The sequence below is a fragment of the Pteronotus mesoamericanus genome, unplaced genomic scaffold (assembly GCF_021234165.1).
Source record: "Pteronotus mesoamericanus isolate MK-2021 breed Mesoamerican mustached bat unplaced genomic scaffold, CSHL_Meso_final contig_65, whole genome shotgun sequence".
Lineage (NCBI taxonomy): Eukaryota > Metazoa > Chordata > Mammalia > Chiroptera > Mormoopidae > Pteronotus > Pteronotus mesoamericanus.
In genome coordinates this window covers 435,621-459,203 of record NW_026555228.1, presented here as the reverse complement: position 1 = coordinate 459,203, position 23,583 = coordinate 435,621, and the positions used below count along the sequence as shown (strand labels likewise).

At 45.9% G+C, this 23,583-nt stretch overlaps 1 protein-coding gene across 2 annotated transcripts in view; it reads left to right on the top strand.

Annotated features, from left to right (window-relative positions):
* The window catches only part of NLGN4X (neuroligin 4 X-linked), a 182,776-nt gene that overhangs the window by 87,630 nt on the left and 71,563 nt on the right, over positions 1 to 23,583 (top strand). The window contains exons 2-3 of one of the 2 annotated variants that reach the window (XM_054581026.1): positions 2,294 to 2,353; positions 5,666 to 5,818. In XM_054581026.1, the coding sequence (XP_054437001.1) occupies positions 2,294 to 2,353; positions 5,666 to 5,818 (213 nt within the window). The remainder of the gene's footprint in view (positions 1 to 2,293; positions 2,354 to 5,665; positions 5,819 to 23,583) is intronic. The other variant, XM_054581025.1, reaches the window with a different exon arrangement.

Below are 23,583 nucleotides of genomic sequence, written 5' to 3'. Positions count from 1 at the left end.
GAGGCTTCCTTGAGTACCGCCTCCCACCCTGCTTCTCGAAGGTTTCAGATCCCTCAGATTTCGGGCACGGATGGTGAGCTGGGTCGTGGGAAGGACCAGGAGGCTGGAGTCACCCTGGGCCCCGCAGAAGAATGGCCTCTGCTCGCTGTGAGCCCGGCCGGCGGTCAGGCTTCCGTGCTTCGCGCTGCAGTGTGGAAGGGGGAAGAGCTGTTTAGCAAAGGACAGTGTGGGAAGGCTGGGCTATCCGGACGAGATCCCGGGAAAGGGAAATTGCAAGCACGGGTCCAAGTGTCCTTCTGTGTATCGGTGATAGCGGGTCGTTTTCCAGGAAAGGCAGTCGAAGTTCAAAACCGCGCTTTCCTCGGCGAGAATTGGCTTTTTATTGGAACACTTTCTTGTCTCGTTATCCACGTCTTTTGACTCCATCTTTGATTTCTCTACTGTCTTGTTTTTTAACGAAAGGGGTGACCTATTTCTGTAGAAACTTAAAAAGAATCTTCTTCTGTGAATGAGTTGAGATTTTTGTTTTCAGAAATTGGAAAGACTTGTTTCCTAACACAGACCGCTTAGTTGTGTTATCCGTGTAGCCTATTTCTCTAAGCAAGTCATCTTTTTAGGTTTTTTTCTTTTTTAAAAAAAACCACAATGTAGCCACAAAATTTGGTCTACAAGATGGTTTTGAAATAGATTTTATACTGAGAAACCCTGTGCAAAACAACCTAAAAGGCTGTCAAACTAACTTGACAGAGATCAGTTTTTAAATTTATTTTAAGATGTTTAATGCGCTAGAATATTTGGACCTAACTAGGCTTTAATGTCAAGCTCACGAGTACACTAAGTTAATACACTAGTATCCCAGCTCTGTCTTCAACGATCTCGTGGTGGTCGTTTGAAATTGTCTACAGGAAGCATATGCAAACCTCCAAAAACCAACACCACACAAAAAAATGGGATTCCTACCTACACTCCTACCCATGCTCCACCCAGGCCTGCATGTGGAAAGCGTGCGCCAAGTCACCAGGGAGAGACGCTGCTCAACCATTGCTTGACCTACACCAACAGCAGCTTCAGATCATTTGGTTTCAAAACGTGTCTGAGGTCCTTTGACTTAGGGAGAGCTCAGGAATGCTTTTAGGCTCCAAGGTTGTGGGTGACCATTATTGTTCCTCCCTCCCCTGACCCATGGGTGCTAGCAGCCGGTAGGAAGGCCAAGACCACTTTAATAGATGCAGACAGCTCAAGTGTTGGGAACTTGGGTCTTGGGATACACATCTATCAGTGGGCGATGTTCCCCTATCCAAAGAACACAGTTGGGCCAGTGGACTAGCTGATTCAAGTGAGAGTCAAAGTTTGGCCTCGTATATCTGGAAAACAGAAAACCCAAAAGATGTGCTGTGTGCTCCATGCGTAGGGGTGTCCTTGGTGTGTGTGAATGGTTCAGGCCGGCCCCCCACTTTTCTCTTCATGGAAACCCCCATGTGGCTTCTGTTTTGAGGGATCAAGGTAAGTAGCTTCACTTATTTATTTGTTTTACAAAATTCCAATAACAATGACCTTTAAGTAATACTGAATAAGTGTTCCAAACACAGGAGACATTATTCATAGTGTTTTATTTTAAGAAATACTTATTGAAAGTCTTAGTTTTTTATGTTAGAGAACAATGTGTATGACTTCTGTGGCCAAGATCTAAATTGACTGAGGACATTTTAGACTTTCATTGGAAATGATGTGTTTTTAAGTTTCTATGCATGAAACTAATGCCAATGGCAAGGTATTTTTCTTAAATTTCTTTCATGTCTATTGTTTAAATGTGTTTTTGGTACATTGTGGAATTTTCTAACCAAGGTATATCAGACGTTTCAAAAATTTATCTAGATTATAACATGTTAAAATCGGAGATGCATTGAATACTTTATATGATTTCTTTTAAGAATGTGGGAAATCTCTTTTTTAATAATTTAATTTTATTTTTTTCCTTAAACTCACATTAGCTTTTTTTTTTTTTGCAGTAGCCTCATTGTAACCCCCAAATTGCATTTTCACAGGATATCTAATATTTTTTGCAAATGACATTTTGAATTTGTTCTTCTTGACATCTTTTATGTTTCTATGCATTTTGCATCACCCGATTTTATTTTTTTGAAATCCAGCTGTAACAGATTTTAACTTTTTGTGTGACATTATTTTTTTCTTTTACTGGGTGGTCTCTCTCTCTCTCTCTCTTCTGAATTTTTTGCAAACCTGTTGTTTTTGAATTCTTTTTCCCTTTATTTTCCTTCGCAATATGACCCAGGAGCCAACACAAAGCAACACGCAGATGGTATAACCAGTAATGACGATGGTGAAGATGAAGGTATTTTTTGTTTTTTCAAAGTTCGACCCTGATGCATGATTTTATAGCTCTCTTTTTTTTTTCTTTTTCATTTCCACCTGTTTTTCCTCCCTTTACCTGAAATGAGTGCACCGCGTGTGCTTCTTTATTTTCTTCTTGTTTGGAAACCGGTCATTTTGAATCCCAATGAGTGTGTAGATCACGGCACTCTGCCTGTAAGAAGACGTAGAAACGTTGCTTCTAAATAGGACCGGAATCGTAAGATGTGGTTTACAAAAAAAGTTCACTTTTTCTTTTCCTTTTTTTCCTTTTTTTGGCCTGGTCACAAGAACAGAAAATGAAATTTCAAAACATGCATGTATTCTTTCTTTTCTTCCTTCCAACTGTTACTTTGTGAGTGGATGGTGTATTTTGGAATTTTGGTCTTAATTCCTTCTGTGATCTGCAAAACTCCATGAGACGCCTCCGTAGAACTTTTTGGGCGGCTGGCGTATCAGTTTTTTGTTTGTTTGTTTTTCAAGCATCCTGATTCCAAACTAGGTTTCCAAGAATCTTCTCTGGTTCACAGTGAAATACATGAAAAAGTGTACTAACAAGATGCTCTTGTTTCTTTATGGACTGCCTGTAGCATCAGTTAAAGAGGAAAAAAAAAAAAGTAGGGATAGTCAAGAAGTGAAGAAAAAAGCTAGTTTTATGTCTTTTCTTTTTATACCAAGGCTGTTTTGTAAACATTTTTGTCTGCAAAAAAAATAAAAAAAAGTTTCCTATGGAAAGTTTTTTGAAGGGCCCCCAAAAGCTGGATAAATTATCCCTGAGAACTAAATCGACTTTGTTAAAAAACAGATAGACGATCTAAGTGGCCCACCAGCACATGGAAGAGGTGGTAGAAAAGAAACCGAGAGTCTAAAATACGTTTCTGCGAAGGCTTTCTGCACGTTTCCCCATTGGAGCAGTCCAGTGCACCAACGTGCCCTTGTTTATCTTAAACGGGTGAAGGCCCTTGCATCTCTGGGCCTTCTCTGGCGTCTCTGGGCCACGCCGGAAGAAGAAGAGTCGTCTTGGGCCACGCGTTAAATACGTGGCGACATGTCATCACACACAAAAAAATCTCATCATGTGATTTTAGGTAAATTGACGATTTTGTGTTGGGCCACCTTCACAGCCTGCCGCGGGCCGCGGGTTGGACGGCCCTGCCGTATGGGAGCCTTTGGCGCTCTGGCTGAAAGACAGTGTAAACCATTGCTATTTTACCCGAGTTCACGGGCTGCCCTTATGTGCGGTACTTCTATGAGAAATCTCTGCCATTGGCCTCGAGGGCTGCAGAACACCGGCAGTTGTATAGGTATTTAAAAGCACAGGGTCCCGCACAAACAACACCCCTTTTTTATTACAAACTCCTTTCTTACAAAATCGCAAGCATGCCGTTCTGTCACATAACCATACCACACTCAAGCACATCGTAGGGCATTTTAGATGAAATGTTCAAAGTAAAACTACAAATTACTCATTATTACACCCATATTATTACCCACCCAACCGCACTCTAGCAGGCGTTACTTCTGCCGGACCATGTGTATTAAAAACAAACCAATGAAAAAAAAATAAACAAACCCTCCTTCTCATGATGTTCCAGAGCCTAGGGATAAAATTTGCATCTAACCCTGTTCCCTGTCTTTAGGTATTTCCTGTACGCCTCTAGGGTCTGTTTTCTGGACTCCCCTTTGAATTAATACTACATCTGGTTAGTACTCCGGGTCATGAGAACCTTGTCCGTGTGCCTTGGGGGGTAAGAGACGCTAACCTACCAGCCTCTCTGCGGAACCCCCTGCCAGCGGGTCCTGAACATCTCGCCTGTTCCCTTTGCCACAGGAGAGCAGCCAGCAGCCTGTGAAGATGGAATAAAGAAAGGCCAGCCAGGACCATACCTAATGCCACATGTGACCGCAACAGCGGCCTATTAAAAGAATTCCGTGTCGCACAGGGAGAGTCCATCGTAAACAAAGTGCTTTTACTGTCTACGTGAATTTTATATGAGAAAATGCGAGGTGTTCGTCACCTGTCGAAATCACCAAGGGCAGCGTCGCACTGCTTTCTGTACTTGACTGTGACCAGGGGGTTTCTGGAACCTTCTTGACTCTTGATCACGGCCACTCATGAGCTCCGTTTGAGATTATCCTTACAATTCACTTGATCCAAAGGACGGTGGCTCATTTCCTTAAAACTCGCTTCTGATCTTGGAAAAGCGTCTCGATGAATTAAGACAAAAAAAAAAAAAGTGAAAATAAATGTACTTAAGTACATTTGATTTTCTTTGGATAACAGATACTGAAAGGATGTACACAGACACATATAAACATATATATGTGTGTAAATATCCAGAAAGAATTGTTTTTGAGGTCAGACTTCTTAAATGTGAAACGTAAGCCTACGGGATGATGTAACACTAAACACTGAGGTTTCAGTCCTAAGTGTTCAGAAAGCAGGCTCTCTGGTCGCAGACCATGGCAAGATATGGGTTCTGCATCATTGTTTCAATAAACTAACAAAGTCATTATCACACGGGTAGCAAGTCACAGCAGAAGGTCCTACTCCCTGTGACAGTCTGCAGCTTTTTAATAATTTTATCTTGAGGTGGGAATCTTTTGTTACTTTCATTACATCTCTTTCCTTTTTGTCACTTGAATATGTTGGGATTTTACGATCATTCCCAATCAGTCCCCAAGAGCAAAAACATTTGCTGGGACATCTCTTCTTGATTTTGTTTTCTTTTTTGTTTTTAATCACTTCTGTGCTGCTAATCATTTTGAGCCATTTACTTAGTTTTTGGCAGTACCCTGTTTTGACAGTTTGTAGAGCCACTATTGTCCTTAAGTTGCCATAGGAAGCTCACCTTTGATGGAAGAAGGCAGTCACGGTAAAAATAAATGATAACCTTCACGTCGATTTCACACTTAGGTGATAAAACTATGTTGCGTAATACATGCCTCGAGCTTCTTCAGTGTAAGTCCCCTTTCGGGACTGGAGCACTATTTAGAAAATAAACGTATTTCATGTAAGTCCTTAGTTTTTTCGTGTCTCAGACACAGACAAAAACATACGTATGCGTACCTAGTCAGAGGTCAGTACGCTTCTCAGAATACCATTTCTACGGGTAGGAAATGCAATCACGGTGACCGTTTTGCCCAGGTAGCCTTATCAAGGCACCTGTAATTAAACTCTAGACGCAGGGATGGCCCCAGCGAGGAGAACGCATCAGTGCCCCGTGTCCTCTGGGCAGCATCTGTTGGTCCGTGTGCTTCTTCATCGTGTTTCCTCGCTTCCCTTTCCCCCCAGACATCCACGATCAGAGCAGTAAGAAACCCGTGATGGTCTACATCCATGGCGGCTCGTACATGGAGGGCACCGGCAACATCATCGACGGCAGCATCCTGGCCAGCTACGGCAACGTCATCGTCATCACTGTCAACTACCGGCTCGGCATTTTGGGTGAGTCGGCAATGGGTTCTGCTTTCGCTGTTGGGCGAGCTCAACGTTTGCCATGGTGCCGCCGCCATTTGTCGGAAATGCTCCTTTTCAGTGAACCTCTGTAGGATCTATTTGTCCCTTTCAGTGCTTTCACGGGGCGTGGGGTGTGACGTGCTGTGTGTGATTCTGCATTCGGTCATGGGTGATGCTGTGGTCATAGTTGACAATGGCCGCAGATAGTAGCTTTCTTTGGGAGTTGTGTAGATGTGTTGTTTCTTGTGCGTTGGAAAAATCTTTTGCCTAATATTTTTCAGTGGATTGTCTGGTTTCAGCCTCGCAGAAGTGCTGTACGATCCTTGGCCATTCTTTTTGTATTTAATGGACATTAACTCTTACTGGTATTTTGTAACATTTGACAGGGAACAATGATAGCACCTTGGCTAAGTGCATGGACATTCAAGAGGAGCAGCCATTATTTTGCTGTTTAGTTCATTTTTCTCCAACTGGGTGTTGGGGAAAAATGTATTTTGGAGGTCATATTTTAACGTTTACCTTCAGAGGCTTTCTCTGTTGTGTTGTGCATCGCATGCATAAAGTATCCCATGATCTCTGTGGCAACATCTGTTTTTGAGGCACACATGCATTGAGATGCTGCCGCCAACTGAATCTGGAACAAGGTGATTTATGAAGGTGAGACGTATATGCTGCAGTGTGGTTACGGTAAAATATTAAAAATAAGATAACACGGATGAATGGGGCTATGTCAAGCAGAAACGTGTCCGAATGTGCTTTCTCCAAATAGGTGAATTTTATTTTCAACTTGATGTTTTCATTGTATTCTGAGCTTTCTTGTTTCCATTCACCTATGAAAGCATTCACCTACAAAGGATTCACCCCAGAAGGGGGTGCGTTGTAGAAATACATTGTTAACCTAGAAAGAACTGCAGACCCCTCCCAGATGTTTGCCAAGGGGTGCCTTTTGGAACACCCATAAAATACTCGAGATTCCCTGTTGGTGTTTAAGGGAAACAAGGTCTTAGATTCGAGAGCCCTCTCGTCGTCTGATGCTATTTTCTCTTCTTTTTTCCATGAGTCGGATGAGCCAGATTTCTGCGGAATGATTTTTAGTTCATTTGGCATCGTGATGCCTGCCACAGATCTGAGTTTTCCGTGGTTTTTCTTTTTCCAGAGACTTTTGGCTACTGTCTCGGGCCCCTCCTGTTGCAAACAGGAAATCGTGTATTTTGATCTTTTACAAAAGGTCCATTCTAACAAAGAGGTGGGGAGAGAGGAAACAGCCGGCCAGGCCCCCTGACTGAGCCTTTCAAAGTGGGCAGTCTGTTCGGCCTTCCAGAGTAAGGGCGGACCCTGCGAACTGAGCTGTTTTCTGAATGAACGAAATGGGCATCGCACAGTGTCTGGCTTTGGTGCAGTAACCACATCTTCTCCTGTGTGCACGATGGGCGGATGATCCTGAAAAGGTTAGAGTTCCAAAGAAATTGATTTCTTTCCCCTGCCTGCCAAACTGTTTCAAGCAGCTCTACAAAGGTAATCTCTTCTGCATTTGGCTCACCGGAGAATTAAGTGCTGATCTTGAAAAGAACCGTAGGGGCTCTAAAGCCGGTCCTTATTTGTTTCAAGAGGGAGGGAGAGACAAAAAACTTGCGTGTTTAGCACTGTTCTCATGGAAAAATATTCCGTTTACCTTTGGGTCTGGGGAGCGGAGAGAATGGGGCTGCTGAGGTGTGGCGTTGGCGGGGGTGGGGGGGGAGCGGACTCGTGAAAGGAGCCATTCAGCGGCAGGGGGCTGCGTCTTGGCATTGTGCCCGGCACCGCTGTGCAGCCTCAGAACCTTACAGACCCCCTTTCACGGGACGGAGGGAGCGGGCCAGCTCTGCTGAGGCAGCACCACGACGGGGGTTTCACAAGGTGACTCAGTTTCCCTTCTCCACCCCCCTGGCATTTGCCGCTGTCCATCTGAAAGCTCATCCACTGCACCCATCTGGCTTTCTGGAAATCCGGAAAAGGGTGTGTCTCCAAATTATTCTCAAACCATCGGCCTCCAGGTAGGTAAGGAATCATCAAATAAAATGGCGCCCTACGCACAGGGATGGGTGTTCGTTGCAATCCGCGTGTTGAGTGCGAACAGGTGCGAGTTCAGCCGAACGTTGAACTTCCATTGAAGTGTATTTCTTCAAACACTCATGCGTGCATGCAGGCTATTTTCCTATTTAAGGAAGGGGGAAAGTATGGTGACAGATTATTATTTTTTAACCGAGTAGCAAAGGGTGTTGTCCTTCCCTAAAGAGCGGGTGAAAAGATGAATTATGGTAAAAATGGACAGTGGGTGGGAAAAAGGCTGGATTTTACAATGGGACAGAAATGAGCCAGCATCTTCCCTCGACCCCATGTCTGTGATAATGCTGTGGTGTTTAGACAATCAGCTAATTTTTTTTTCCTGAGAATATAGCACAGGGTAGTTTTCCACCCTCTGGCAAGGCCACTGAACATATCATGTAAGGATCCAGTGGTCTTATAGCGGGCAAGTTTCACAGCCTTGACCGAGAACCTGTACATCCAGCCACCTTGTAATTTCCATTGTTATGAATGTCACTGGGCGCCATATTAATATCGCTATTGATTCGGATGCGTAATCGCCACTGGCCACATACACCATGGCTCCTGTCTATCCAATACCATCCTCTAAACGAAGTCGCTTTAATTTAAAAAAATAGTAATTGTTGTGTGAAATAAAGGAGGGCATTCACATTTGCTTTCTGAAAAAGACTGTTTTCTTGAAGGAGAACTGACCCGTAGTCTTGTTAGCTGTTGGCCATATAATTTATTGGCCAGCCCAGGGTGCTTTGAGGGCTCTAAATCTCTTCTTAATAAACTGGGTTTGTCCCAGGCAATCTGAGCTGTGTCCTCAGAGCTGCATCAAGTGATCATTTACACTCACACGAGGTCTACCGATTTAACTAGTGTTCCGTTTATTTACAAACAAGATGCTCTTTGGCAGGCACATGTCTTACTGAGTGTGCTGTGCATGTTTCTCATTAGGAAGGCATGTATGTGTAAAACTTGACTTGTACTGAATCTGCCTCTCTTTTTAAATGGTTGTTCAAACACCTTGGATATAAAAGAAAAATCTCCTCTCTGAAGCTTATTGATGGAAACATTTCAACTTTATTTATTTCTGGTTCTCACCTCTCCTTTTCCTCATCTGTTGTCTCCGCTTTCCATGTGTTTGGCACATTGTCTAGGTCGAGTCTACGTCCGTTGAAACATTCATTGTAGTTCAGCTCGTACGGTAAATTTTCAGTTATCCTGTGCTTGGATGTATCACGCATGTCCAGTGCTGTTTCTGCTCCAAAATGGTCCTTATCTGTTGGGTTGAGCAAAAAAGTCCATTTAGGTTTTTTCCCATAAAATAAAAGACATGTTTTTCATTTTTCACCAATAACTGTGCTGATTTGGAGATTTTGCGTATATCCGCTCTCTCCCATGTGGTAGAACATTGGTTTTTCCCAGTGAACGTCTTGACTTGATTGCTGTCAACTTCAACTGGTCCACCCGACCGCAGAGCATCGTCCAGCGAGACATCTCCAGCACGAGACTTCGCAAACCACTGCTGACACGTTCGATCACTCACAGCACCCTCTCCCTACATGGCACACATCTGTTTTTTGCCTTTCAGTTGTGTTTTCAGTTCTTGAAATAATAAAGCACGATATGCCAGACATGCTGCATAGTTTCTTCCACCTTGAATATTCAAATGGCTGCACAAAAACTCACCCCCAGTTTTGATAAGCTTTTTTTGGAATGCACGCTGATAGGACAGCGGTCCCAATACAGTCTAACAAAATGGTTTCAAATCAAGTGCAAGACAGCTAAGCACTACTAGAGTCTTCGTTTGGAAAATAAAACAAACGAACCTTTTGGCCAGCCCTTATGGACCATAGCACGAGCTATCAGAGCCTCCCGTGTGGCCAGCAACAGGTTGCTGTAGATCTTACTTGATGTAACCCCCTTGGAGGGTCTCACTGACCTGTGCAGGTGACGGAAGAGAGTCACCGAGGTTCAGTGTGTCGGCCTCAGAGCTGGGAGCAGCACCAGGCCTCCCAGAAGCCAAAGCTCCTGCCTTTCTGCTCCGTTCTCCCCTCCAGCCTGGCCATCGGTGCTGAGTATGAATCAGGTCCAGCGCGATGTGAGTCAGGTAACCAGCTGCCACCTGAGCATCAGGCGAGCTTCTGTAATGGCACGAAAACACGTCCAGTGCCCTGGTGGTTGGACTAGGTACAAACTTGCGTTGCAACACGGTATATCTGTATGTTTCTCCAAGTGGGTGCTTGGCGGCTGAATTATTAACCTTCGGCCGCGATGGATGGGCCATGATAGTGCCTAGGGCGGTCAGCGTGGTGTCCGTGCCTGCAGCGGCGATTGTCACATCGAAGAACTAACACTGTGTCACGAAGGTGGGTGTGCATCTGCTGCCGCCGCCCAATGACCTGGTTGCCCATAAATAAAATTCAGACCCTTGGGCCAAACGATGAGTCAGCAGCTTTCTCACCCGACAGGTAACCTCACAGTCTTATGCGATGGGACCTACAGCTTCCCATCAGTGACTTTTTCAAGGATTCAAAAGACATCAGAGACCCTGTTCATGTCGCAGGTAGTGTAGCTGCCCGCAACGGGTCGGTCTCCAGGGAGCCTGGGCAACAGCCTTCTGTGTTCTGCACGTCGCTTTTTCTCCAAGATCATTAATCACAGAAATAGCGGGAGGCTCTCTCACGTCCTAATTCCGCCTGTAACACAGAAATGGTTTGAAGTACAGGCGTGGTACGTGCCCAGGAAGAGGAGCAGCTGAATTAGCGTGTGCGTGACTTGAGCCCCGTGCTTCCGTCACGGCGTGGCCCGCGTTGCTGCTCGGGACTCTGGGGTCGTGCTGCGGTTTCCGTCCGGCCTGCAGGCTGTGTGGGCTGGCGCCTGGACGCGCCTCTCCTACCTCAGCCAGGGCAGTTGTCCCTGGTTGAATGGATACACCGGTGTCCGAGCCTGACTCCACTGAACGGAAGGGGTCAGAACACCCTGCGTGAGAGAATCGACAAGTTCCTAGAAACACCTGCAACGTGGATTTTGGGTGCCTTTTCCGTCAGCGATTTTTTTCTGGGTCACTCGAATAGACGGTCTTCTACACACCCTCTGGAAGATGTCCCGTGGCTGTAGAGATGCTACATACCATCTTCCTTCATGTGGGAGTTAAAGATGGTTATTATTTGTTGCTACTTTCACTGCTTTTTTTTCCCCCTAAAGATATTTTTCTGTCTTTTTAGAATGTTTCTGTTGTATTAACAGTTCTCTTTTAAATTCCATGTGGAATGCATCTTATTTATCAAGTCCAATGCTCATACGTGGATAGATAAAGAAAACAATCTTCCCTCTTTTCAAGGATTTTCATGACTTGCTGCTACCTTCAGAACGGTTTCCTCCCCTCCTCTCCGATTTCCTCTGATTTCATTTGTGACCTGGAAAAGTTTCTTTTCTCCATCTTAAGAGAGAAATCAAGCTCCACCAAGCTGCAAAAAAACCCCAGCCAGTCGAACAGACCAAAAAAACCCCACAGGGCAAAGTGAACCACATAGCGAGCCCAGGTCAGGTGTTGGGCACAGGGAAGAGTGACTCTAGCAGGGAAATAAAAGAACGTTGGGAGAAATGTGAGAAAACAGGATGCAGGGGCAAGATGAAGTCAGCACCTCGTGGCAAGTGGTGGGGGTGATCTGCCAGCGGGGGAGCAGGTTATGACACAGGGAGCGCAGGACACAGAGGACCCGCTTGTGCGAGTAACGTGGAAATACCCTCCCCCGCCCGGGACATCAGGGAAGGGGCGGCGACGTCCGAGAAGAAGGGACAGCATTTCTCGGATGCCAAAGTCGAGGAGAACAGGCAAACCGAGGCACTTTGACAGAAGACAAGTCTCTCCCTGACTTCTTCCTCAGTGGGCGTCTGTGCATGGAACACTCCTTTGGAAACACCGTGATAATCCGTCTATTTTTTGTTGCTGATGTGGATGGGAGCTGGAGCTCTCGTTGGGAGGAAAAAATCATGGTCCTATTTTGCCTAGGTATTGAAGTTATTTTTAACGACAGCTTGCATTCCCTGTTACCCTGTGTTCGCTACCGAGGAATACAGCAAAGTGGTTCAACATTCAGTAACTTTCCTCGTCAGCCTCCTCAGGGCTAAAAATGCCTTCTGTGTTCATTTGATTGATTCAGCCAATAGGAGGATTTACTGAGGGAGGGCCCTCTTTGGCGGCCTTGAGAGGGGCCTGGGAAGCTGCATTTGTGGAAAGCAAACATGACCCCTTGTTCTGAGGAACCCGAGGGGCGTGGAAGGAAGCAAACTTGAGGCCACAGAGAAAACAAGGGAGGGGAACGGGTATTTTGGGGTGAAGAAAATTAGGGCAAAGATGCATGGGATGCAGAAGACATTTTTCTTTCCCTTTTGACCGCACAAAGGTATTGACCAGACATTCCACCTTCCTTTAAGAAATCCTGCATCGTTCACAAACAGATCACGGAGACTAGTGCATCTGAAACGGATAGAACATTATTAACCAAAGTCACTCCAATAAATTCAATAAGAAAATAAGAGAAGGAAAAAAGAATTCAGAATTTCTTAGGAGAAGGTGGGGTTTTATTTTTACATGCACAGCCAGTGCTGGAAATCACCGTGTTCAAACACACTTGACTGAAGATTTGATTCAATAAATTGGGGACTCAATTCAATAATTGCCACTTAATCGATTCCACAAGTGTCCTTTCAGCTTGAGTTAGTAACGCCTTCAAAACTGGTCTTTCCTGGAAATATTTATGCTCAAGGCATCGTATCTTTAAGATTCCTAATTCTGAAGGGAACAGATAACTTTTTCTCCTTTGCGTCTTGTCTTCATTGTGCTTCTCACGTGGTGTTTGAAGGCGTGATGATTTTTAGGGCATTCGGATGAGATGATCTCTCAGGCACTGTTTGAAGGGTTGGTCATTTTTAGTTTATTAGGATAAGGCCATCTCTGTCTGCATGCAGGGGGCAAAGCATCATTCTAAAGGAAAACAAGAGAGGGATGGGTATTTGGCCGCGGGGGAATCTGGAAAGATCCACCCAGAAGCATTGAAATGCAGCCCCCAAAATACATTTGCTTGCCCGGTTGGGGCGATCTGGGAATTAAGATTCTGGTGAGAATTCGGTGAGAGAAAACGTTTTTGAACCGTCCCTAAAGGACAAGGACCGGCTGCCTGCCTCCTGGGAACGCTTCCTTCCGTCCCGACCTGAAGTCGAGGAAATTAGTTTCCTCACATCCAAGAATGGAAACAAGTGGGCAAGACCATCGGAGTGGCACATTTAAACACTGCCCGGGCTTAAACGCCCCACAGTGATACATGGTCCAGCCCAGAGATCATTTTTCTTTTCTCCTGACATTTGCCTGCAGCCATGGAACCGTGCGCGTGCTTCCTAAGAAACCCGGAATGAATGTGCACACACGCCACAGCATCCATAGCACCCAGGGGTTTTATATTCAGCTTCTGGGTTACCCTTTTTTTCCTTTTGCCCGACTACACATTAGTAAGTCATTGGTTCTGTGGAGATGGACCCCAGATACCCTAAGGTGTGGGTTCAAAGTGAATTTCTTAGGAAGCACAGTGTAACTCGTATAGGGTACATATACGGTACAGTAGCAACGCAAGTAATATTTTCAAATGAAATCCTATTGTAGCATAGTGATGGGGTACGTTGGGGCTAACTTAGTTAGTGCTTTGATTAAAGATAATAATAGCTAATAGCTTTTTGGGGGGAATGAAGGACACAATCCCCACTATAAAAAGCAAACAGAAAAATTGAGGACCTTCTGCTGTGATAGCTATGTGACGTCGGTGAGCTCGGGTCTTCATGCAGATGAATCAACTGCAAGGCTGATGTTTTAATTACCTGAGATGACATACGGGTATCCTCGTGGTGTTCAGTACTGTGGGTGCCCGTTTTGCTGTAAGGACAGACGGCACGGACAGACGGCCGCGTCTGTGAAGCCGGTCTAGTCACACCTAGGCAGGTGGGATGAACGATGACAAAGGGACCTATGTTACTCTGGACATAAGTATGACACGGCCTCCCAGAGACACACTGTGCATTCTGTGCAAAAACTAAAAAAACAAAGCAAAACAAAGATTTGTACTGTACTTGGGGGAACAGTTTGGAATGAGGAAGAGTTTCCCATTGGCATTGAGAAATGTTTTCTTTAATTCGATGTGACTATTTTGTTCCTAAAATATCCCAATTAGTGTTTAGATGACGTCGTTGATCTTTTTTTTTCTTAGAGATCTAGCCAGCATGTATATAGAATTATATATCTCTCTCACATAATGCACATATAATGCAATCATATATTGTGTATATGTCATATAACATTATATATTATTACACATGGTTACATATTCCACCCTATGATTTCTTGAACACATAAGCACCCTCTATTAGAATACCTTTTTCTATATGTTTCTGAACCTTTTTCTGTATGTTTCCGTATCATTTACAAAAACCATCCGTCCTTTGCCCTAGCACTTCCTTATTAAATCCATGCATGGCAATCACATCTTTACAAAATGAAATCTTGAGCAAACTGTGTCTCCACACATCTCTGTCTCTTTATGCCATGGGGTTCATTTCTGTTTTAATTTGTTTTTTAGCCCTACAATGCCTACTCTTTCTTCTGCATCCCTAGCTAGCCAACACCCTCTCTTTTAATCATATTTCTTCAAAACTGGTCCTTCAAGGACCACTCGTGCGTCGTCAAGATTCTCTCTGAATACTTTCTAAGTCTCCAAATGCTCCCGTACCTCCTGCACTGCGCCGTTGTTCTTTTAAATGACCCTTGGGTTCCCTGCACTCCTAGCTCTCCTCGTCTCTGAGCTTCACTCCAAACTCTACCAAACCACGTGCACATTTAAAGTGTGCGATTCACTGTCCTGTCGGATACTCACAAAGCGACCCCATATCCACAGCCTCTGATTATTTTAGTATTTTCATCACTCCAAGGAGAAACCCAATCTTTATTTCGCATCATCCCTAAAGGATTACCAACCCCTCCTCAGCTCTCTGGATGGACGGATTCTATGATTCCAGACAGACAGAATCACACATTGTACGTTCATCATCATGGGCCTCCTCTTACTGAGCTTTATGTCTCCCAAGGTCGTACCTCTGTGGCATGTGTCAGTATTTTGTTATTTTTTATGTCCAAATCACATTTCATTGTGTGGGTATGACGTGATTTGTTTATCCATTCATCTTTTGATGGCGATTTGAGCTTTTCTTGCTCTCTGGGTGTTGATGAATAATGTTGCTACAAACACCACGTACAAGTGTCTGCGTGCGTACATGTTCTCATTTCTCCTCTGTATGTACCCAAGAGCAGAATTGCTGTGTCACAGGAGAACTCTGTTTAACCATTTCGGGAACTTCCAAATGGTTTTCTAAAAGTCTCTCACATCCCTGCCAGCCCGCAGGTCCTAATTTCTCCACATGCTAATGCCCACTTGTTCTTGTCTGTCTTTATACCCCGTCCTGTGGGATATAAAGTGGGATCACATGGGACTCACGCTTCTTTGCCTAACAATGTTGAGCATCTTTTCACATGGAGATGGGCGATTTGTATGTCTTCCTTGGGGAAATGCCTATGATGATCCTCTGCCCATCTTCGCTGGGGTATTTATGCTTTTAGTAGTGAGTGGTTAGAGTCTTTTTTGAAACGAATATGTTCCGGATCCATCTTCTTTATCAGACATAGGACTTGAAAATATATATTCCCGTTTGGTGTTTTTTCCCCCCACTTTTTTGATGGTTGCCTTTGAAGCACACATTTTAAAAATTCTAATGCAGTGCAGTTTGTCTCTTCTTTCTTTCTTTGTTTTGCTTCCTGTGTGGCAGGTAAGAAGTCTTTGCCTAACCCAAGGCCACACGCGGGCACTCGTACATTTTTTCTAGCAGTTAATATAGTTTTAGATCTTATTTTCAACCTTGATTTGGCGGTGTTTGCTGAGGAGTTTTATATCTGTATTCATAGAAAAATGAGCCTGCGGATCCATTGCGACGTCTTCGATTTAGATACCAGATCTTGTCACGGGAGTGGACGGTGTTCTCTCCACATCTGTGTTTCCAAACAGTTTGGGAAGGATCGGAGCGCATTCGCCTTTAAAACAAACTGTACGCCTCACCAGGGAAGCCCCCCAGGCCTGCAGTTTTCTTTGCGCGAAGTGTCTTCATGAGGAACGCACTTCCTCTTCGCGTCCCTCCCCTCAGATTTTTGTCATTGCCCCCTGGGCGCCTGCAGGATGGCAGGCGCTGGGCACTCGCCCCAGAGGGGGCACCTTGCCCTTCAACCTCCCGCGCCGACCTCGGCCCTCCATTTTCCTTTCTAGCATCGACCCGCCTGGACGCCGTTTCTGTTGAAATTTCCACCGGCACGTTGACCTGAAAAGGCCCCCTTATGCTCCAGGTCAAAGCACCTTGGTCTCTTTCTTACCACTTAGGTCTGTGAGAACGGCCCCTGGCTTCCTGTGCCTACAGCTCTGCAGGCTGGGCCCCTGAGTGTCTCTTGCGAGCCGAGGGCTCTCATGACTGGCCATCGGGCTGAGCCGTGAAGCCCCGTCGTAGGATCCTCGTCGCCCATCCCCGAATACCGGTCTGTGTCCCGCCACTCCCCTGCTGCGTCCCTCTACGAGGATGGCACGATGACAGCAGTGACGCTATTCACAGACGTCAAGTATCTCCCGAATGGCTTCCCTTCAGAGTCTCCGGACGGCATTCATTTCAACCAGCATCGCATGACTGGGGGTTGGATTTAGCCATCACAGCCTCGCGGATGTAAATTTCAGAGCTTGACCCCCGTGCGAACGGCGTCGATCGGAAGACCAGTGTGCAGTGGACCGGAATGCACAGGGATTCGTGGACCGACAGGCATATAACGCCTCCTAACGGTCAATACAAATTTGGGAAGGCGTCCTTCAACGGTGAATTGGCAAGCAGAATGTACAAGGGCTTGGAGGGAACGATAAACTATACTAATAAATTATAACAAATAAATAAATGAGACAGCGAGGGGAGGGAGTACAATGTAGAGTGTCCCTACCCTTATAAACATAGCTTTTGCCAAGGAAAATATAAGAGTGGGTGTCATTCAGTCATTCATTCATTCAAGAAATATCTTCCAGCCCTGGTTGGGGGGCTCTGTTGGTTGGAGCATCGTCTTGATGCCCCAAGATTCTGGGTTGGATCTCTGGTCAGGGCACATAGGAGAATCAACCACAAAATAATACGTGGGGCATGAAATCAGTGTTCCTCTCTCTCAAGTGAATAAACCAAATTTAAAAAAAGAAATACACATCAAAGACTTCCTGTTTGCCCCATGATGCAGTCCTTTAGAGACAGACTAGAAACATAAAACAAAAAAGAAGTGTCTAACTATGTCACATCTTTATTCCAATGAGGGGAAATAAAAACAGACACATATCATAAAATGCCTAGGTGCTGCGGCTAAATAGCATAGGAGGGCGCTGGACTGGGGTTGATGTGTTATAAGTTTAATGTTTTCTTTAAATCAATCAAAGAGCAGTGCTATTTCCCATCATTTCAGGTTCTGGGGAAGGGCCTGACCTCTCGTGCTTTATTGATCTGCATGGATATATATTGATAATATTAATGTATATTTATATATCATTCCTGTCTCCACCTATTAGATGCAGGACCACCTCCCATCCCTAGTCTTGAGGACCAGAAATGTCCCCAGGTGCTGCTCAGTGTCCCCTAGTGTGGGGGCAGAAGGAAGGACCAACCAGGTGAAGAACTAGTACGTTGTGTGTGTTTTGCTTCTTGAAGAAGGAAGCTTACAGGGCAGGGAAGTCCCCTGTGCCTGAATTCATTTAGAACCATAAAATTCACACCCCCCGGTGAATGGCTTTGTTTCTTCCCGTGGACGATACCTCCTTCTTCGAACCAAGGCCTACGCTGAGGGGGCTGGGGGAGGGTGGGGGCTGGGCTCAGAGCTCGGACAGCCTCCTTTGACGCCCGAGTGTCTGGACAGTAAACACCTTCTGGACCATTCGCTGGTCAGACGTGGTTCACTCACGACTACACAATGAAACCTCATTCACGAAGGAGAGAGTGTATTTACGGAACCCTCTTTTGTTTTTTATGGCAGCATGAGTGAGTTCCTGGTTGTCAGAATCTGTGAGTGCCTAATTTTATGTAAAATATGTTTATTTTCACGTCTTCCATTCCACAGCTGTTCCCTTTTCTCCAATCCGGAAGGTTCTATCTTCCTCGAAGCGTCTTCTCAGACTGGTGCCATCCGTTCAGGTCTCACCTCCGTGACATGCCTCAGTTAGCCTGATGGCGACGGCTGAGCGTTGCCGCGTAGGTTGCATCTCCAGCTGAGACTCGGGTGTACACTCTGCTGAATGATCTGTGCATCTCCATACTTTATTAGATTTCGGGAGCGATCGAAACAAACCAAACACACTACCGCTCTCTTGCGAATGCAGTTTCTTCCTTCGCCGTGTCCGCGGGGGGGTTTAAACAGTTACGGTAACAAGGCAATACTGGCGACTTTTTTCTTTCTTTTTTTTGGAGGGGGGGGCCAAGAAGTGTCCTCAATTTTTGCAAATGACTGGCCAGTTTCTGAGATGACCCTAACATCTGAATGCGGCGGGGCCCTAGCGTTGCCATAACAGAAGTGCACAGACATGTGGGTTAAAACAACGGGAACTTATTCTCTCCCCGTCCTGGAGTCCAGGCATCTAATGTCCAGGTGCCCCGGGGCCGCGCTCCCTCCGCAGGCTCCGGGGAGGGCCCTTCCCGCCTCTCCCAGCTCCAGGAGCCCCAGGCGCCCCGGGTTGGTGGCCGCGTCCCTCCCACCTCTGCCTCCGTCTCACGGGGCTTCTCCTCGGGGTCTGCGTCCTCTCTTCTTATCCGGAACCCATTCCGTGGTCGTAGGTCCAGCCCATGGAAGATGACCTCCTCTAGGGGGACGGACCCCACTCCGTCTGCAAAGACTCACTGCCAAACCAGATGACACTCTGAGGTTCCACGTGGGTGGGCGTGAGTTTTGGGAGGACGCTCTTCAGCCCGTGGTTCCCGAAATGGGGCAACACGGACGTGCGGACACACTTGTCGTTCGACGTTGTCCGGCGTTGTTCCGCGTGTTGCAGTGTCTTTCGGATTTGGCTGAGGTTGAAGCCTCGTGCCCTCCCGGCCCGCTCCCACGCCTCTCCCAGCCCGGCACATTCAAGCCCCTTCCGATAATGTATTTGCGATCAGGAAGCATCCAGCAGCTGATTTCCTCAGCGTTTAAAACTTCCCCACTCATTGTAAAAGCACCCAGCGTATTTCTCCCTGTTGGCGACATGGCGTATGTCTTGGTTCCAGCAACGCATAAAAGCCAGAGCTCTCATTTTCTTCCTAAATTACAAAGCTATAAATAGAAAGCGAAGGATCTGTCACTGTGGTCGACGCTTCGCACCTTTTTCCTTTATTACAAAATCCCATTATAAACGCCCCTGAATGCCCTCGCTAAGAATCGCAGGTTGGCCACCAGCCACCTCAAAACGGAGACTCCAGAGAATTAACAGCCAAGATGAATGTGGGTTGATGAAAGGGGCCTTTTCCAAATACAGCTCAAGTTTTAACGGAACTCCTGGACTTTTACTAAAGACCAGCTCACCACACGTGCGTGTGCACATGCGCTGTGTGCACACACAGGCGCGATTTTTTTTTTTCCTGTAAGACGATGACATCTTGGTGCTCTTTCCGATGAGTGTCTGGCTAGGGGGAAATGGGAACGTTCATTTCAGAGAAATGCTTTACACTGTAGTTTTTTATTTCCTAGCATAATTCCGGAGACTCCTCCTTCCTAAGCATACATAGAATGGGATAGTGAGTGTTGGTTAGAGTCATTTGAATGGAAATAAACTTCCTTTCCTATTGGGCAGTACCTTTTTTTTTTTCTATTGACTTTAGAGGGCAGGGAGGGGGAGAGAGAGAGAGAGAAAGAGAGAGCATCATATTTGTTGTGCCACTTATGGATGCATCATTGGTTGAGTCTCGTATGTACCCCGACGGGGGATCGAACTCACAACTTTAATGGATTGGGATGATGCGCCAACCCAATGAGCTACCTTTTGGGCAGTCGTTACTCATCCTTCTCCAAAATTTGCAAAATTATTAGTTTTAATATAAGCAGTTACGGGGGCAACGTTGCTAGTAGTTTCTGATGCCACTCGTCCAATTAACCTTCTTCTCTTCCTTTATTACTTTACATGGAGACCATATGGACTCTGAGAGATATTTTCCAGGGACATTGAAATAAAATTTGCATGTAACCTTGTATTCGTTTCGGGTGCACAACACAGTAATTTAATATATGTATCCACTGTGAAACGTTCGGCACCATGAGTTTAGTTCATGGACAGCAGCTTAGGCAGCTATAGTTTGTTTCTTGGGCGGAAAGTTTTTAAGATCTGCTATTGGGATATAATCATCTTGGCACAAGTATAGCTGTAGAGATGACTAAACATTGTGTGATCAGGATGGAGCCGTACCAACGTGACACCTTGTTCGTGGTGCAAATCCCCGTTCTTTGAATTCGCAGTGTGATTGCTGTTTATCGGGACAACAGCCGTGGAGTGGGAAGCTAGGGGCCGTTGTCTCGAAGCCGTTGTTTGAAGCCCCGTTTTGGAACCTCCGCCGAGAAATGCTAATGAAAGCAACTCAATGGGAATCATCACGGAACTGATCTAGAAAGACATGTCTGACCTGTCTGTACGGTGTACGAAGAGTGTGATCAGAATATTCGATGCACAAGGCCGTCGGAGGCCCAGCCTGCTCACCCGCCCATCAGGTCTGTTGGGTGGTGGGCTGGGTGCAGAGTCCTGAGGACTTACAGAGCCAGAGCTTCCCATTTTGGTTGTTGGGTCATGAAGGAGATGCTGTGGGGGAGGGAGACTCTTAGGCGAGGGGAGGGGAAGACAGGGAGGGCCCCTGGCAGCGAGATTCCCGCATCAGGAGGGCGTTTTCAGACGCGGGAATCCGCCGGCTGGCCCTGGGGCTAGCCCGGCGCAGGCTGGTCCTGCAGCCGCGTACCTGTTCGGGGCAGGTAAGCGAGGCCAGCCTGGCGTGACTTACTGCTCGCGGGTCGGTCTTGCTGATCCAGGACCCGAAAGGCAGATGCGCACCTGTGTGCAGCTGTTCGCTTTCTGATGAACCTGTACCGCACATGGATGACTATGCCTAGGATCCTGGTAGAAGGGAGACTCCGGTCCGAATCCCCCGGTACCGAATTTTACTGTGTATAATGAGCTCCCACAGGTGCTGTGCACCCATGTTGTTGGTGCGAACTTTCAGGGGGGGAAAAAAAACAACCTTTCATTTTAATTGTTTAGTTCCATTTTTCATTCATTTATATTTTGACTCAAAACTGATGCCCACACTGTAGGGTATTCTTTCGCATCCAGATGTCATTATTGCTTTCTGGAGTTACGCTTGCGCCCCGCACCCCCCCCCCCCCCGCCCCATATACAATTATTACAATATTATTGGCTCTCTTCCCTGAGCTGGACTTTACATCCCTGTGACGATTCTGGTACGTAGGTCCTTTTACCTTTTGGACCCAGGCGCCCGTATATCCGGGCACCATCACCTTGAGCTCTGTCTCTATAACGGTCTCTTTTACGTGCTCGTTGACCTTGTTGCTCGATTCCCCCTCTCAGTGACATCACACACAGTTTTTGTCTTTCTCTGCCTGACTCGTTTCCCTGGGCATCATGCCTCCACCCTAGGCCCATCCGTGTTGTTGCAAGTGGTAAGATGTCCTTCTCTTTACTGCTGAGGACTGTTCCGCGGTACCAACGCCCCAGGGTTGCTTTATGCCCGCGTCATTTGACGGATACTTGGTTGCTCCCGTAACTAGGCTACAACGTCGAGGTGCAGAGATCTTTTCAAATGAGTGTTTTCATTTTCTCTGCGTAAATGCCCAGAAGGGCAATGGCCGGGTCCTGGGTTAGTCCCTATGTTTCGTTTTTGGAGGAACCTCCGTACTGTTTTCTGTAGAGCTACCTGCTTCTAAAACGCCATTCCCACTACGCCAGAAAGAAAGAACAAATTGACCCCCTTACGTGAGAGAAAAGGGAAAGCCTGTATTTTTCCAATTTTTACCCTGCTTTGGCTTCCAGCGCCACTCTTTGTAGCCAATAGATCGTTGTTGTTTTAATTTTCTTGGTATAATTTGTACTATTTCTATGAAGAAATGTGTCTCAAATACTGCCCTCTATCTACATGGTAGCAGAAGGATACGTTTGCTGCCATCTAAATGGATAGTATCCATGTCCAGAGCTATCCAGCACATTGTAACAAGTTTTATCTTCATCATCCTGTTCAGTTTCATAATATAAATGTTGCTATGTTGGACGGTAGTCCACAGAGAAAGACATTTACTATCAATAAATATGGTTTTGTGTTTAGTTTTTGGTGTGCAAGACAAATGGTGGGGGGTTTTAGAATGTTTAATTCTTTTAAGCCTCTTTTTTTTTTTTTTTTTTTTTAAAAACATTGAACGCACATTCTTGTTGGATTCACACCATCTGCCAGGCGTGTTTGTAAAAGGAAAATAATCACTTGTGCCCCCAGATCTGAGGGGGAGCTTCCAGCCCAGTGCAGGAAACAAAAAACACACACAGAGAATGCGTGAGTTCGTTATAAGTTCCTTACCAATTAATTGTCCATAATCCACGTCCTTTAGAAGTGCATGGTCACGTGGAGACATCCAACCTTTGTTTTAAAATGACATTAAAAAAGAAAGTCAGTCTCTCCCTTGAGAACAAAATAGAATCTAATGTATCCCATCTTGGGTCGGTCGCTCATTATTTCTTTCCACAGGTTTCTGGTGCGTACTGTGTTTATTAGGAACGGCTTTGTCTCCAAGGGCTCTGGCTGGACTTGATGGTTTGTGTTTTTTAAATGGAAAAGTCAGGGCTCTCACAACATTTCTGGGGTCCTAGGTCCGCTGTTTGTGAAGTGGTCCATAGCAGGGATGGGCTTTCTAATCCGTTAACAAAGCGCCTTTCACTTCCCCATCCTCGGGTCGAAAACCCACCCATGTTCCTTTTATCCCAGCCTTCCTTTGGCAGCTGAAAATGTTCCCGTAACTGTCTGTGATTGTATGAAGTAGCAATTTGCCATAAGAGACCTGGACTGCCTTCTCCAATGATCGCCTGCCTTTTTCCAAAGTCAGCGAAAGTAATTTTCAATTATGCCATTTCTTGGGGAAGGACGTTCAGTGAAGCAGGCACATTCGCTCCAATTCCGCATTCAACGTAGGCTGTTTTCTTTTTACCACATCCAGTTTGGTTTGTGCACTTTGCAAGGCCCGTTTTGTGTGGCCAAACGCCCCTGCCGATTTTGCTGGCCAGCATCTCCCTGCCCGTGGAAATCCATCTGCGGCTAAAAAAAAAGCCAGGTTGAGACCGTGTTCTCCTTCAGATGCCATGGGATCCACCTGGAAGGCATATTAGACGTAAGATCTGGGCACACTGGGGCAGAGTTGCTTGGGTCGAACATCCTTTTCTGTGTCCTTAAATGTTATCTGCATCAGCACTCGATGTTTGATAACTTTGCAGCACACGCCACGTGGTGAAGGTTAGCGTTCCCGATGCAGTGCGTATTCACGCTCGTTGCACACACTTGCACAA